Below are 15,291 nucleotides of genomic sequence, written 5' to 3' on the forward strand. Positions count from 1 at the left end.
TTTCATTTTTTTTTTTTAAGTATTAAAGTTTCTTCCAAATAAGTGCAGTGACTCGGACTGTATTTCCTGCTAGTGTAACTGCAAGTCAAAAGAGCCCTCATTCAATTTGCGGATGTTTTTGCATAAAATAAATGTTTGGTCTCAACCCATTTTTAGATAACTAAACCCTAGATTTAGTTATTTTTTAGTCTCGAGGGAGTGGAGGGACTACAGTTCGCAGATAGCCTGCGTCAGTCCTATGACAAGCAAACAAGCTATTGACGTTTTGCGCATGCTCATATACGGCGCGACAAGGAAAAGGTGCTAAAGACAAAGGACTAAACAACCCCAGGAAAAGTGGCGAAACAATTAATTTAACCAGGATTATGACAACCATACTACAGTATCGCATGAAGCGAAAGGTAAGTGGCAACAGATAAATATACTAAATATGAAGGGTTTCGCATCCATGTTTATGCTATCAAACAAATGGCACGTACAGCCAGCCCTAGAAGGAACATCTAGTCTTTGCAGCTGCCTTCCTGTTCCACTGGATTTTAGCTAGAGCGATGGATTTGAATATCAGATAGATTTGACATATTTCGCTAATCTGTAAATATCACTTGTTTTACAGAATACTAAATAATACTAAGACACTCTTACGCCTGTTGTCTAGTTATACAGTTTGCTGTGATGCCACAATCATGCCGCTCTTATCGAGTCAGCTGTTAGTATAAATGTTTACTCTGTCTTGTGTTCCTTCCTGTTGACCACTGCTGAAAAGACGCTTTAGAAAAACATAGTTATCCCTAAATTGTTATTTCAGCATGGCATTGATTTAGGTGACAACCTCTAAACATGGATTTCTGCCTCTTCCTCTCTCAGCTGTTTTCTTAAGAAGTCGTCTGTCTACATGTCACAGAGCCTCCTGTATCAGGTCCCTCATCTTTTCCACTGGAGCAAACTCTGTGGTGGAGCCGTGGTCCTCTGGGCTCTCTAGAAATGGAAAGAACTCCTAAGCTCTCATGACACTTGAGGTGCTCAAAGTTACGATGACACACATCAGAATGGAAGAAGTTGAAAAAAGAGACGCATACTCTTGCTTCTCTTGCTAATTTTTCCATAGATGATCCTTGTGGTTCATTCTAATTTTATACTGAAGCAACTGGAATATCAATGTCTACACACCCAACTTTTTGTTCACATTCAATTCGGGCCTCCTCACTCAACTTGAACACTGTTTGCCAGCAGTTTTTCTTTTCTTTTCTTCCAATCGTCCCTTTTGAAACAGCAGGTGTAGTTGAAGTGACCTGGCCCCCCCTCAGTGTCATCCAGTAGACCCACCTCCCCCTTCCCTTGTCACACTCTCGCCCCTACAGCAACTGAAAGGTTGCCATGACGATGCTAGTCGTGTCAGCATAGCGACAGGGTGATGGGGAGTGCTCCATGTTCTGGGAAGGGGAGGGCAAGAGGGGGGCTGCAGGACCTGGGCTGTATGCCATGGAAGCTGAGCAAGCAGAAAGGGGTGGTGCGGGGAGGGATGGGAAGAGGGGTGGGGGGGGAGAGGTCAGACCTGGGAGAGCATGCTCTCTCCACCCCTCCGGCCACGCCTCCACCGCCCATCTACCACGAGAAGCAGCGGCGGGAGCTGTGTGCTCTGCACGCGCTCAATAACGTCTTCCAGGATGGGGCAGCTTTCAGCAGGGATACTCTCCAGGACATCTACCAGAGGTGGGTGGTTAAAGTTGTGTCCTCTAGGGGAGATATTTCTCTCCTCCATTCTCTATTTCTCAAATTCCTTTCCTCTTTCACCCCCTCTCTCTTTTTCTCCCCCCTTCTGCATCTCTTTCTACCTTCTGCATCTCTCTACCTTTCTCAACCTTTTTCTCTCTTGCTTCTTCTGTCCTCATCGCTCTCTTGTCCCTCTCCACAGACTCTCTCCCGGCACTCTGGTAACCCCCCACAAGAAGAGCATGCTTGGAAATGGGAACTATGACGTGAATGTCATTATGGCCGCTCTGCAGACCCGAGGATACGAGGCTGTCTGGTGGGATAAAAGAAGGTATACCTCTGTTCTCATCAAAGCTATATGGCCTTCTTCCCTATCTAGTCATTTAACATTTTTATCCAAAACGATGTAGAGGTTTTCAAATCCACAACAAGCACCATCCAACCCACTGAGCCATTGGAACCATAATGCTATGCTCATTTGTGTTCTCCATCTTGTTTACTCCTCTCCCTTTTTGGTGCGTGTGTTGTCTGCAACTATGTTAGTCGACTCAGCAGTGCTCAATTTAGTTCACTTCAATCACTGGCCGTACGCCAGCTATAGAGTGGAAAGAGGAAGACTTCCTTACATATCCTCTTCATTCTGAATCCCTGTCGAGCACATGGCAGCTACTCATGATTACCCAAACAGCTACCGAAACCGATTGCGACATAAATACAGTGCATTCATAGGGGAGAGTGGCGTAAGTTAAGTCCTTTTTTACATTTAGCATCACTACGTCAAGGCAAATGTTCTTTCTAACAAAGATATCTACATATATTTCAGGATGTTGTGTATCCCTGGAAATAATCAGAATTCATGTAAACATTACAGTTTTGAAAACATAGCTAGGGGTAAGTGGGTGATGGGGCTGGTAGGTCAAAGTTGATTTCATGGAATGGGTGTGTGGTATATTTTACAGGAGGTTGGTGGCACCTGAATTGGGGAGAACGGGCTCATGGTAATGACTGGAGCGGAATCAGTGGAATGGTATCAAACATGGTTTCCAGGTGTGTGATGCCATTCAATTTGCTCCGTTCCGGCCATTATTATGAGCCATTCTCCCCTCCGCAGCCCCCTTTGATATATTCAATATATTATAATGTACAAAATATTAGGAGCACCTGCTCTTTCCATGACAGACTGTCCAGGTGAAAACTTGATCCCTTACTGATGTCAGTTGTTAAATACACTTTCAATCATTGTAGATGAAGGGGAGGATTTGTAGATGATTTTTAAGCCTTGTGACAATTGAGACCTGGATTGTGTATGAGTGCCATTCAGAGGGTCAATGAGCAAGACAAACGTTTAAAATGCTCTTGAACAGGGTATGGTAGAAGGTGCCAGGTGCACTGGTTTGAGTGTGTCAAGAACTGCAACGCTGTTGGGTTTTCACGCTCAACAGTTTCCCATGTGTATCAAGAATGGTCCACCACCCAAAGGACATCCAGCCAACTTGACAATGCTGTGGGAAGCATTGGAGCCAAAATGGGCCAGCATCCCTGTGGAATGCTTTCGACACCTTGTAGAGTCCATGCCTTGACAAATTGAGGCTGTTCTGAGGGCAAAAGGGAGGGGTGCAACTCAATATTAGGAAGGTGTTCATAATGTTTTGTACACTGTGTATATCTTGAATGTATTCCTACATTCAGATATAGATCTCTCCGTTCAATATGATTTACCGTTCCATTTCTTGACCAGTTGTCTGGGACAGGGATTTTGTTCCATTTCTTGACCAGTTGTCTGGGACAGGGATTTTGTTCCATTTCTTGACCAGTTGCCTGGGACAGGGATGTTGTTCCATTTCTTGACCAGTTGTCTGGGACAGGGATGTTGTTTAAATGTGCCAATTTGTAGGAAAGTTCTCTGCATTAGAGGCTACTAAGCCCATGAAACTGGTCCGCAAAATTCCGGATATGTTTATCAAGCTCAGATTGCATGTCATCAGATAAGACCTTGTGCCTCCGCTGTTTTCTTTTTTTGTCAATGTACCTCTTCAGTGTCATTCAGTCAACTTGTTTCATCCCTTGCTGCTGCTCCAATGGACTTCTTCCCTTCTTTCACTTCCTTGGCTACTTCTTTCAAGAACCTTAAGAGGGGCTAGACCCCTGCTTGTTTTCCGTTTGTAAACACAGGCATGATAATCTTGAGTTCATAAGCATGACACATTGCAAAAATACTATACTACTATGCATATTATGCATAGAACTGACTAAATGTTATCATCATTTGTATGGGGTATGGTGGCCAATTACTCAATTTATCCCAAGGCAAACATTTTGGCTATATTAGCCCACACAGCTACAAGGTTGCATGTTCATGCAATGTTAAGGACCTCATAATGTTGCTTATAGAGACCCCAACTGATGTATAGAACAATCATAGAAGTATCTACTTTGGTTTAAATACAAGCATCAAAGTCATTAGAATTTGTGAAAATCTTTTCTTCGGGCATAACTTGCTTATCACTTTTCCCATGTGGTTTATTCCTTCACAGATGCCATAAAATTATGACCTCTTCATAAATATTTGGTCACATGATCAAGTTTGTGTATAGATATCTAGAAACAAGGGGTGGCTTAACTTACCCCACAAACATCATCATGGATTTACAGTAGCTACTGAAAATCCACTCATGGAAGTCTGTGATTGTGTAACCTTTATTTAACTAGGCAAGTCAGTTAAGAACAAATTCTTATTTACAATGACGGCCTACCCAGACAAACCCGGACGATGCTGGGCCAATTGTGTGCCACTCTATGGGACTCCCAGTCATGGCCGACTGTGATTCAGCCTGGATTCGAACCAGGGACTGTAGTGACGACTCTTGGACTGAGATGCAGTGCCTTAGACTGCTGCGCCACTTGGGAGCTCGTGATTGACTTGTGTATTGTGTTCCTGCAGGGATGTGGGCAGTATTGCGCTATCCAACGTAACGGGCTTCATCTTGAACGTCCCATCCAATCTGCGCTGGGGTCCGCTGCGCCTGCCACTCAAACGCCAGCACTGGATAGGGGTGCGGGAGGTGGGTGGAGTCTATTACAACCTCGACTCCAAACTACGTAGCCCACATACCATCGGAAACCCTGATGAGCTCAGGTAGTGTGTGTGTGTGTGTGTGTGTGTGTTTTATCCTGTCCAGTCAGTAGATTGAGTCCATCATTATTTGCATTGTTCTTTTTACATACATTGTGGAGCAGCCAAGAGAGAATGTAATTTGTATTGTCTCCACTAGGTGTTGCCACATAGTAATACAAAGTCAGTCTCATTCCCAAATAATAATCACTTCCACGGACACCATCCACAATGATGATTGATCCTTGTCTAACTTCTAATAAATAACAAGCTGACATCTTTATTTTCCTTCTGTTCTTTCGATTCCCTCCACACAACAGGAAGTTCCTGCGTTACCAGCTGAGAGGGAAAAATGGTGAGCTCCTATTGGTGGTGTCTGAGGAGGTGGAGGTCCACCAAACATGGAGGTCAGATGGCTGTTGATTGAATGTGCCCGGCAACCTTTTCTCTACCGGATTAGACTTTTCCCAGTTGTTGCTCAGGATAACATGGTCCAATCAGGAGACAGATTGAAGAGCAGGTGGGGTTGTGTTCAGCCAATCACACAGATGCACACCGACCAGACATACTTTTTTTTCTCACACACCCATTGCTGGACTCTGGCTGATGAGACCTGAAGCGATGAAGGAAACAGATGAATACAGGGAGGTAATGAAGAAATCACACTACACAACGTTATGTTTGGTGTTTGGGATTCTGTGTTTTTATATATATATTGATGACTATTTTTCATTTTTTTTTGTACGTTTCCAGTTTCCAAGTGTGAGAGGCATGTGACTGTGTGTAATACTACCCATCTGTCACTCTTGCTAGCTCTCTTTCTCTGTCCTCGCTCTCTCTCTCTCTGTCCTCGCTCTCTCTCTCTGTCCTCTCTCTCTCTGTCTCTCTCTCTCTGTCTCTCTCTCTCTGTCCTCGCTCTCTCTCTCTGTCCCCCCTCTCTCTGTCTCTCTCTCTGTCTCTCTCTCTCTCTGTCTCTCTCTCTCTCTGTCTCTCTCTCTCTGTCCCTCTCTCTCTCCTATCTGTCATTCTCTGCTCTACTGTGACAGTGTACATCTCTTCTTTACCTGTCTGTCTTCCTCTGATCATGTCACTGCTCACAATTCAATTTTTTTTCACCCGGACAACATTAAATCCTGGCCCAAAAAATTATAAAGTTTGTACAAACACAGAGCTAATGATGACAGCAACCAATGGAATGCCAAGCACTCCATGGTGTGTCTATTGTGTACATAGACTGTAATATAGTTGGTGAGAAGCACGTTTTCTCAATAGCACAGGAGGACCTGTGTATGTAGCTGTTTTATCCTCTGTTGCTTCTGAGACCATCCCTGTCTGTTAGTAGGAAACTCTGCTAGTTCATGTCTTCAAATTAGAAATCCTCTTGGCTGAAGCCATGTTAGGCCCAGGTATTGACACATGGCTATATAAATAAAGGTTCAATTAAAATGTATTAATGAATTAATTGACAAATGGCTGTATATTGTATCATGGTAGAGCCAGGATTTGTTCTTGGCCATGCGGCCCTACCAGGAAAAGCCACACACCTGTTTTTTTGGCTTATCAGGGCCCAGAGTTTTTTCTGGTTAGATCATGTGGTCAAGAAAAACTCATGACCTCATGACCTGCAAAAATCCACCAGCCAAATATACAGAGTTGTGGAATTGGTACAAATGCTAATTAAGGTTTCCAGTTATTCGCTGGAAATGCACTGCTGTTAGATTTGGATATATCTGAAGATACCTTGGCTGTAATGTCCACAAAAAGTAAAGTGGAGTCAGAGGGAAAAGGTTGACAGTTGAGGGAGTAATGGAAAGAGAAAGTATGTCCGATAGATGTGTAGAAGAAAAAGGGAAAGTTTGAGAGTCCAAGACCTGTTAGTTTAGAAATTGAGAATGTTTAACAGCTGTTTGAGAGATTTGGTTGATAGATCTTTATCATCATCACAACAACATATTGTGAATTATTTAAGACTTGATAAGGCCTTAACTTGTTTACAGAGGACGCAGACATTATTGTCTACCAAAAGAGGGGTTGTTAAATTTTGCACCTGGTGGGCTCAATCCTAAAAGCTTTCCTATTCATCTGAGCATCCAATCACATGATTCATTCAACTGATAATTTAATCATTTGCAACAGTCACACATCATGAGACAAAACAATGAGGTTGCTGGTCTGGGGATGCCCCTAGGGGACTTCAGGTTGGGCAACCAAACTCACCGGTAGAAAATCACTTTCAAACCAGTAAGTAGTGACATAGTGGATTTAGCGTTTTGCCATTTTGTCATGACAATCCCACCCACCTCCCTTCTGTTACTGTTTTCTGTTTTTTTTTCTCACAAAAATAAAATGCTTGTAATGGCACTTTATATGTACACCTGAGGATGTGGCTTAATTTCTTGAGTGCAATTGTTGGAATTTGGATGGAAAATGGAGCGCATTTATAATAAACCCTACGTTGCCTGCTTTGTTTTCCTGCAACTGCTTGTTTAGTGTCATTTGCGTGCGCGGACCCATGTTACGGGCGTTTCGCTCGAGCGTTGTTTTGACACTGTGGAACGAAGAGCGCGCGTTTGGAAGTACGGGAACGCGCCAAACAGTGCAGATGTGTCGCAGATTTGAGAAGTCACTGTACGTACGGAGAGATCGAGTGGAATGGAGAAATTAATCTGGAACTAAATCGAAAACAAATCTCACTTTCTAGAGGGAGGGTTGGGGGAGGAGAATACCATTTTTAAACACGACTTCTAGATATTTGTCACAGCCTATACAGTTACTTTGTAGCGACAGAGTTGAACTAACAGCGGTTATTCTCATCTCTACTAGATCAGTTTATTTCAAAGAGTAAGCAGAACGTTCTATATTGGACCAATGGAGCTGTCAGCGATTGGTGAACAAGTGTTTGCTGTGGAATCAATAATCAAGAAAAGAGTTAGAAAGGTAAGGCGTTCATATTGGAAATAAAACGCATGTACCATAATTGGATAATGACAATTTTACGCACTTAGGAGAATATCCATTATAGGGTACCCTATATTTAGTAGGGAACACAGATGGCTACATTGAAAAGCACTTTACCAGTGGTCTATTTATATCCAGTATCCATTGACATAAACGTTTAAGGGGGCGTGAGAGTGGGGAGTATCTCTTTAAATTTAACATAACGTGGAGCGTGTTGCAGTCGCTTTACACTCCGGGTGCCAGTGGTCTATCCTAACGGAAGCATCATATCGGAACCTAAACATTGCATTCAGTCTTGTGCATTGGCAGAAGAATAGCCCACGGGTTATTCAATTATTGCGTATTTGTGAAGAGCTACGCAGTTTCGCTTGAGGAAATGGCAGATACCGGTTTTTGGGTTATTAGGGCGCAAACCGCGGCCGCCTCGTTTGACAAGCATCATGTATGATACGAAGTCCTTGTAAGTGTTGGTCTTGCATTGCATTAAAAGTGAATTCGATTCCGTCCATGAGTCATTGTCCGTGCAGGCGCTCATCAACCGTTAAAATAGCCAGTCCCCGTAACATAGGGAAAAACATTGCATTCGGTCAAATATTGTTGTGCATGTCTTTAATCCCTGTCCAGTTCACATATTCATTTTATAATGTTTTGAGCGTGTGCGTATGTAGGGGGGAGTCTCGTGACGTTCCCAATTCTCTCAAGTCACCAGTGTGCTCGTGCGATGACGCCATTCTATTTAGCAACTGTCAAAGTCAAGAAGCTATATAGGGTAAAGTCATCTGGAATCTGACTTCCCGGTAATGACATGATTACATCGTATAGATGAGAAGACATGCATTTCCTTGATTTTCAAAAGTTATTATAGGCTATTTATCTATGTGCTTGGAGTAGACTGTGAGCATAGCAACATTACCATTAACATCCTCCCACACACACTCTCCTCTTTCTCCCTGATTGATGTTTGTCTCCAACGTTCTGTGTCACAGGGGAACGTGGAATATCTATTGAAGTGGAAGGGATGGCCCCCCAAGTGAGTATCATCTCTATGACGTCATCATCATATCCAGTAATCCAGGACCATGAGTCATGCAGAGTATTATTGGATGGATGAGTAACCACGGCGATGTCTTTGTACAGATACAGTACATGGGAACCAGAGGAGCACATCTTGGACCAGCGTCTGGTGCAGGCCTATGAGGAAAAGTAAGTCCATGAGACACTGTAGAGGCCTTACCTAGCTAACGAATAGCATAGCACTGTAGTAGTAGTAGTATTAATACACCATACTGTAGTAATAGTAAACTATGCCTGTTTGTACTGACTGACCTTACCACTCCACCAGAGACCAAAAGGACAGAGCTCTAGGGTACCGGAAGAGAGGACCCAAAGCTAAAAGGCTTCTACTACAGGTGGGATGGGTTAATGTTAAATGTATCTTCTCCTGTGTCTGTTTAGACAGAGTAATACTAGTTGGCATACTAACTAAAGGGGTAAGGATGTTGGAGAAACACTGCTACTCTATAAGACATCTTTATTATTCCCCTCTCTGTAGAACACTATTTACACCATGGATCTACGTAGTGCCCACAAGGCCCCAGAGAAGCCTCCAGCTCGCCTACGTCTCTCCCTGACTCGCTCACTGGACTCTGAGGCAGAGGATCCGACCTACGGGGCCTGTAGACGGAGCCTGCACCCCCACCTGGACCACCACAAAAACAAACCCAGGAGGTCACAGTTCGTGCGCCTGGCCTCTCCCCCTGGTCCCCCTACCCCCACACAGGACCCCACACATGAGGACTGGGGAAGGAGGGAAGAGGAAGATGAGGAGGAGGAAGCTCGACAGGATGAGTCAGAGCGAGAGACAGAGATGTCCAGCGGCATTCTGAATGGTAAGTGTGTTAGTCGGTCACAGGAAGTTTCTATTCTGCCTAATCACCAAATTGACCTAATTCTAGACTATGACACTGGTGTGTGTGTGTGTGTGTGTGTGTGTGTGTGTGTGTGTGTGTGTGTGTGTGTGTGTGTGTGTGTGTGTGTGTGTGTGTGTGTGTGTGTGTCAACCTGTTAGTAGGTATAGTACAGGAGGCCCGCTGGGCAGACAACCAGGAACATAAGCTCCCCGATCCCATCCAAACTGGGCACAGCAAACAGACACAAGTAATGGCAAGAGAGAGGGTTGACAATAGGGTTTAATGTATGGCGCAGAACAGTACATGTCAATCTTCCTGGTAGAACACAGATGGCCTATGCATAGCCTACAGGCAATGTACTCATCATGCAAGCAATGCACAGTGCTCTTATCAACCTTTGTCAGTGAGTTCATGATATCAGGAACGAAAGACAAATGAGATACACAATCTAGGTCACGATAGAAACGTAACTTAATAATAAGTTTGTTCTTGAAATGCAGTGGCATTTGTATCTCTTGGCATTGCAACCATGGAAAACACTTTAAAATTACAAATAGTTACAAATCATACATGTTTTTTTGTTTATAATGAACTAAAACATAACGGATGGTGTTTATATTGCAAAACCTTACCTTAATGCATTGTATAAAGTACCAAGAGCAAGCAAATTGGTTTGTCCCTGTAGTGATGAGTAGAGTTGTAGTGATAACTTTTGGGCGGTAAAATCACCTATATGCATAAATATTAATATAATAACCATCATATTGAAGTAAATTTGGAGTCACGCGATGATATGGTGTGTGGCCCTCTCACTAGGACTCGGGAAACCATTCAGTTGATTAGGCTACAGATGAAATAAATGATAATGAACTTCACAGGGTGGTGAAAGTGCAAGGTGATAAGCTTGATGCTCCTGTCTAATAAATATTAAGGGTCTTATTCTGGTGAAATGATGATCGATGCTTGACTGACGTTTGACAAATACAAATATTCTCGCTGTTGTCCATAATAATCTCATCATGTAGACTAGCCAACCCGCACAGCCTACCTGCACTGTAGCCTACCTGCACTGTATCTGTGAGGTGTTGGCTAGAGCACGTGTCAAGACCAGAGTAGGTACATTTGCTATTTAAAACAACAGTTTTTCATAAAACTATGGGTAGAGTTGAAAATGCGATGTAAACACATTGAACTTTAGTTTTTTATTCGGTACATGAAAACCTAAACAAAAAGTACATTTTGTATGCACTACGTCATCGCGCACTGATTTTTATCCTCAACAACAAGTCCATTTGTGGAAACATACCACTGGTGGGAAAATGTTTATATTTTCCTTACACCGATTCTAGAATATTCTCATGCAATTCTGTCACCAATTGAATGGATACCTAGGTACTGTGAGCAAAATCATTCAAAATATAACTTTAGTAAATTATGTTTAAATGGTTAATGACCTTAGATGTGTCAGTCTGTGGTCTCCAATCCCAAAATTCTCAGTTAACACCAATGACACATTTTAGTTATCATCATTGATATTACAACTCCTACTGGAGCACAGTGTTATTTAACCTTTATCATAATGATAAAAACTGTTAAAAGTCATGAAGCTGACATATCAGTTGATTTAGAATGGGAAGATGTACACATACATTCAATACACGTGATAGACTTGATGAAATCCCAGCAAACTTACCCTCTCCTGTTCTCTCTCCCTCTTTCCTCCGCTCTCCCCTCCCATTAGGGCAGAATAGGGCAGAGGACTGGAGTTCCGTGATTGGCTCAGAGGAAGTGACCGTGTCAGAGAGGTCGGACGTTTGGAACCCAGTGATAGGCCCAGGGGAGGTGACCGTGACTGACGTCACCATAAACTCTCTCACAGTGACTTTCAGAGAGGCCCTGGCAGCCAAAGGCTTCTTCAGAGGCTGGGGCTTAGAGTTCTAGAGAGTCTTGAGTTTTATCTTCACACTGTCGGGAATGCGTGAACTCTTTCTCCTCATACGTTTACCCTTCTTCCCTTTCTGGCCTTGTGAGTGACCTCTGTCCACACTAACTTCCTCTTCTGTTCAATAGGCAGACTGTAGTGTACAGTATACACCGACTACATTGAGATGGGCATACACTCCTACATCGAGCCGGCTATACACAGTATACTGTGTATCATAGCCTTCTATACAAGAAAGGGTTTTGTGCACTGCATATGGACTGTTATTATTAGATGTGGCTTAGAGTCTTGTAATGATTTAGAAATCCTCTACAAAATGACTTAATCAGCCTGCATACTTTTCTCCTCTCCTCTCTATGGGTACATAGTGATAATCAAGACATGTTGGATCCCACTAACACCCTGCACAACACATGCAGTGTACACTGCCCTTAAAAGTGGAACCAAAACCTTTTTTATTTATTTTTTTTACAAAAAACTGACTTGGGAACAGTCTGTTCTGAATTGCACTGTATTTACATCATGATGTGGTCATCTTTGTGGAATCTACCATTGGTCAGTGGCTGTTTATCCCACTCCAAGCCGAGGCTGATGGTGTCTTGTGAGTATGACTCGGTAAAATGATCTGATCTCCCTCTGCGATCAAATGCAGCAAGGGATTATGGGACTGCCTGAAGTTACTCTTTCTGGAGATATTTTGGGGCTTGTAAACGTGCGTCTGCACGCGCACTCACAACAAAGCAACACTGACTGCCCCCTCTTTTTGGATGTTTATTCAGCTATCCTTTGAGCTTGAAGTAAGAGGAAACAGACTGAAGGGTATTGTCTTTTTAGTCCTTATTTTTTCTATATATCGATCTGACTGAATGTAATTCAATGTATTTATTATTTGAAGGAGAAAACTTGTGTATTAGTAAATACTGAACAGATTTTTTTGGTAACACTTTACTTGACACCCAGCGTCATAACACATTGACATGTTCATAACCATGCCATAACAGCTGACAACTTGTCATAACATACATTGTGTTATTTTATGGCTGGTTATGACACCTACACTACCGGTCAAAAGTTTTAGAACACCTACTCATTCAAGTTTTTTTTAATTTTTTTTATTCTACATTATAGAATAATAGTGAAGACATCAAACCTATGAAATAACACATAGGGAACCATGTAGTAACCAAAAAAAAGTGTTAAACAAATCTAAATATATTTTATATTTGAGATTCTTCAAATAGTCACCCTTTTGCCTTGATGACAGCTTTGCAAACTCTTGGCATTCTCTCAACCAGCTTCACATGGAATTATTTTCCAACCGTCTTGAAGGAGTTCACACATATGCTGAGCACTTGTTGGCTGCTTTTCCTTCACTCTATGGTCTGACTCATCCCAAACCATCTCAATTTGGTTGAGGTCGGATGATTGTGGAGGGCAGGTCATCTGATGCAGCACTCAATCACTCTCCTACCTGGTCTAATAGCCCTTACACAGCCTGGAGGTGTGTTGGGTCATTGTCCTGTTGAAAAACAAATTATAGTCCCACTAAGCCCAAACCAGATGGGATGGCGAATCGCTGCAGAATGCTGTGGTAGCCATGCTGGTTAAGTGTGCCTTGAATTCTAAATAAATCAGACAGTGTCACCAGCAAAGCAACTCCTCCTCCATGCTTTATGGTGGGAAATAAACATGCAGAGATCATCCGTTCACACACACCGCGTCTCACAAAGACACAGCGGTTGGGACCAAATATCTCCAATTTGGACTCCAGACCAAAGGACAAATTTCTATCGGTCTAATGTTCATTGCTCGTGTTTCTTGGCCCAAGCAAGTCTCTTCTTATTATTGGTGCCCTTTACTAGTGGTTTCTTTGTAGCAATTCAACCATGAAGGCCTGATTCAGTCTCCTCTGAACAGTTGATGTTGAGATGTGTCCATTACTTGAACTCTGTAAAGCATTTATTTGGGCTGCAATTTCTGAGGCTGGTACCTCAAATGAACTTATCCTCTGTAGAAGAGGTAACTCTGGGTCTTCCATTCCTGTGGCGGTCCTCATGAGAGCCAGTTTCATCATAGTGCTTGGTTTTTGTGACTGCACTTGAAAATGTAAAAGTTCTTGAAATGTTCCATATTGACTTGACCTTCATGTTGTAAAGTAATGATTAACTGTAATTTCTCTTTGCTTATTTGAGCTGTTCTTGCCATAATATGGACTTGGTTTTTAACCGAATAGGATTGTTTTCTGTATACCCCCCTACCTTGTCACAAACACAACTGATTGGCTCAAACTCATGAAGAAATTCCACTTTTAACAAGGTACCCCTGTTAATTGAAATGCATTCCACTGGACTACCTCATGAAACTGGTTGAGAGAGTGCCAAGCTGTCATCAAGGCAAAGGGTGGCTATTTGATGAATCTCAAATAACATATTTTGATTTGTTCAACACCTTTTGGTTACTACATGATTCTATGTGTTATTTCATAGTTTGTCTTCACTACTATTTTACAATGTAGAAAATAGTAAAAATTAAGAAAAACCCTTGAGTTAGGTGTTCTAAAACCTTTGACCGGTAGTGTACTAAAGTGTCAAAACCCACAAAACCTACCACACAAGGCAAAACATTCCATTACACCATGGCCTGCCTGTCAACAGTGTATATCTTTTTTACATTTACCATATTCAATGCTCATTGTAATTGCGCACACATTGATGTCAGACATGCACCTACCCCAATGTGCTGTTGCTGATGACTAGGATAAATGCAGGAGCAGAACAAGACACCCTCTTTTTGACTGATGACTGACATAACGGCATGTACGCGATGGGCTTATATAATTAGGATTGTCATAATGCTTCTTGACGGACTAAGAAACTACACTTCGACACCAAGTAAAATGACACAGGATGGTCATAATGCTTCATGACATTGTCAGAGTATTTTCTAGTTATTTAAAATATGACAAAATGTATTGCAACAAAGGATAAACTTTCAAGAGAAAATAAACTTGTTGGCAGGGGAAAAAATGATTACAATAAAATGTTGGTTTTGACTTGTGGGTCTCATAACCAGCCATAAAATAACACAATATGTCACAACAGGTGTAAATATGGGTCATTAGTGTTACATGGTTATGACACTGGGTGTCAAGTGTTACCTATTTTTCTTCGGATTAAACTATGCGCTAATGCGGTAGCCATGACAAGACTCGTTTGATATTGCCAAATGTGGTTAGTTGCTTAAATATTCACTGCTGAGCAAAGACATTTTGCACTTTATGGCTTGTCTAATCAAAAACCATTGTCTATAACTTGTCAATATCTGAGATTATTTATATTGTACTAAAAATAAATGGTTGAGCTTTAATTGTTCGTTTGTGACGGATTCCTTAATTTATCGGCGGTCATGTGGGCGAGATAATGAAGTAAATGTGTTGTCTGTGTAACCAATGTACGATTGGCTGAACATGTTACTGTAGCTTGTGTAAATAGACATTACAGGTATTTTTCCAATGGTACAAACATACTTTATTGTACAATTACATTATTTGCAAAAAAAAAATACAAATCAGACCACCAAAATAACTTAAATTTGAAACTAAAGAAAAGCAACAGTTCTTTTCTGCTTCCTTTTAGCACAAGCACCAAAATATGTAGAGA

The 15,291-nt window shown here is 42.0% G+C and overlaps 2 protein-coding genes across 4 annotated transcripts; both read left to right on the forward strand.

The window, feature by feature from the left end:
• The first annotated feature begins 268 nt into the window (after positions 1-268).
• On the forward strand, positions 269-7,196 carry LOC139381190 (josephin-1-like). The gene is made up of 5 exons (XM_071124618.1): positions 269-401; positions 865-1,710; positions 1,913-2,041; positions 4,652-4,846; positions 5,143-7,196. Exons 2-5 carry the CDS (start codon positions 1,412-1,414, stop codon positions 5,243-5,245), a joined length of 726 nt encoding a protein of 241 aa, XP_070980719.1. The 5' UTR covers positions 269-401; positions 865-1,411; the 3' UTR covers positions 5,246-7,196.
• Positions 7,197-7,388: 192 nt separating this feature from the next.
• On the forward strand, positions 7,389-14,998 carry LOC139381189 (chromobox protein homolog 7-like). 3 transcript variants are annotated; one of them, XM_071124617.1, is made up of 8 exons: positions 7,418-7,450; positions 7,646-7,759; positions 8,767-8,810; positions 8,918-8,983; positions 9,123-9,189; positions 9,333-9,669; positions 9,849-9,937; positions 11,432-12,559. In XM_071124617.1, the coding sequence occupies exons 2-8, from the start codon at positions 7,691-7,693 to the stop codon at positions 11,462-11,464; spliced, it is 705 nt and encodes a 234-aa protein (XP_070980718.1). In that variant the 5' UTR covers positions 7,418-7,450; positions 7,646-7,690; the 3' UTR covers positions 11,465-12,559. The 3 variants fall into 3 exon arrangements, with proteins under 3 accessions (XP_070980717.1, XP_070980716.1, XP_070980718.1); XM_071124616.1 differs by lacking the exon at positions 9,849-9,937 and having other exon boundaries at positions 7,389-7,450; positions 11,432-14,998; XM_071124615.1 differs by lacking the exon at positions 9,849-9,937 and having other exon boundaries at positions 7,395-7,759; positions 11,432-14,998.
• Positions 14,999-15,291: the final 293 nt, after the last annotated feature.

Source organism: Oncorhynchus clarkii, chromosome 23, assembly GCF_045791955.1.
Source record: "Oncorhynchus clarkii lewisi isolate Uvic-CL-2024 chromosome 23, UVic_Ocla_1.0, whole genome shotgun sequence".
Lineage (NCBI taxonomy): Eukaryota > Metazoa > Chordata > Actinopteri > Salmoniformes > Salmonidae > Oncorhynchus > Oncorhynchus clarkii.

Bases quoted from the DNA above. Each gene is read 5' to 3' on its own strand.
- LOC139381190 (XM_071124618.1), top strand. From the start codon at position 1,412: ATGGGGAGTGCTCCATGTTCTGGGAAGGGGAGGGCAAGAGGGGGGCTG. The intron at 1,711-1,912 runs GTGGGTGGTTAA...CCCTCTCCACAG, and splicing joins CTCCAGGACATCTACCAGAG to ACTCTCTCCCGGCACTCTGG. The intron at 2,042-4,651 runs GTATACCTCTGT...GTGTTCCTGCAG, and splicing joins GTCTGGTGGGATAAAAGAAG to GGATGTGGGCAGTATTGCGC.
- LOC139381189 (XM_071124616.1), top strand. From the start codon at position 7,691: ATGGAGCTGTCAGCGATTGGTGAACAAGTGTTTGCTGTGGAATCAATA. The intron at 9,190-9,332 runs GTGGGATGGGTT...CCCTCTCTGTAG, and splicing joins CTAAAAGGCTTCTACTACAG to AACACTATTTACACCATGGA. The intron at 9,670-11,431 runs GTAAGTGTGTTA...CCCTCCCATTAG, and splicing joins GTCCAGCGGCATTCTGAATG to GGCAGAATAGGGCAGAGGAC.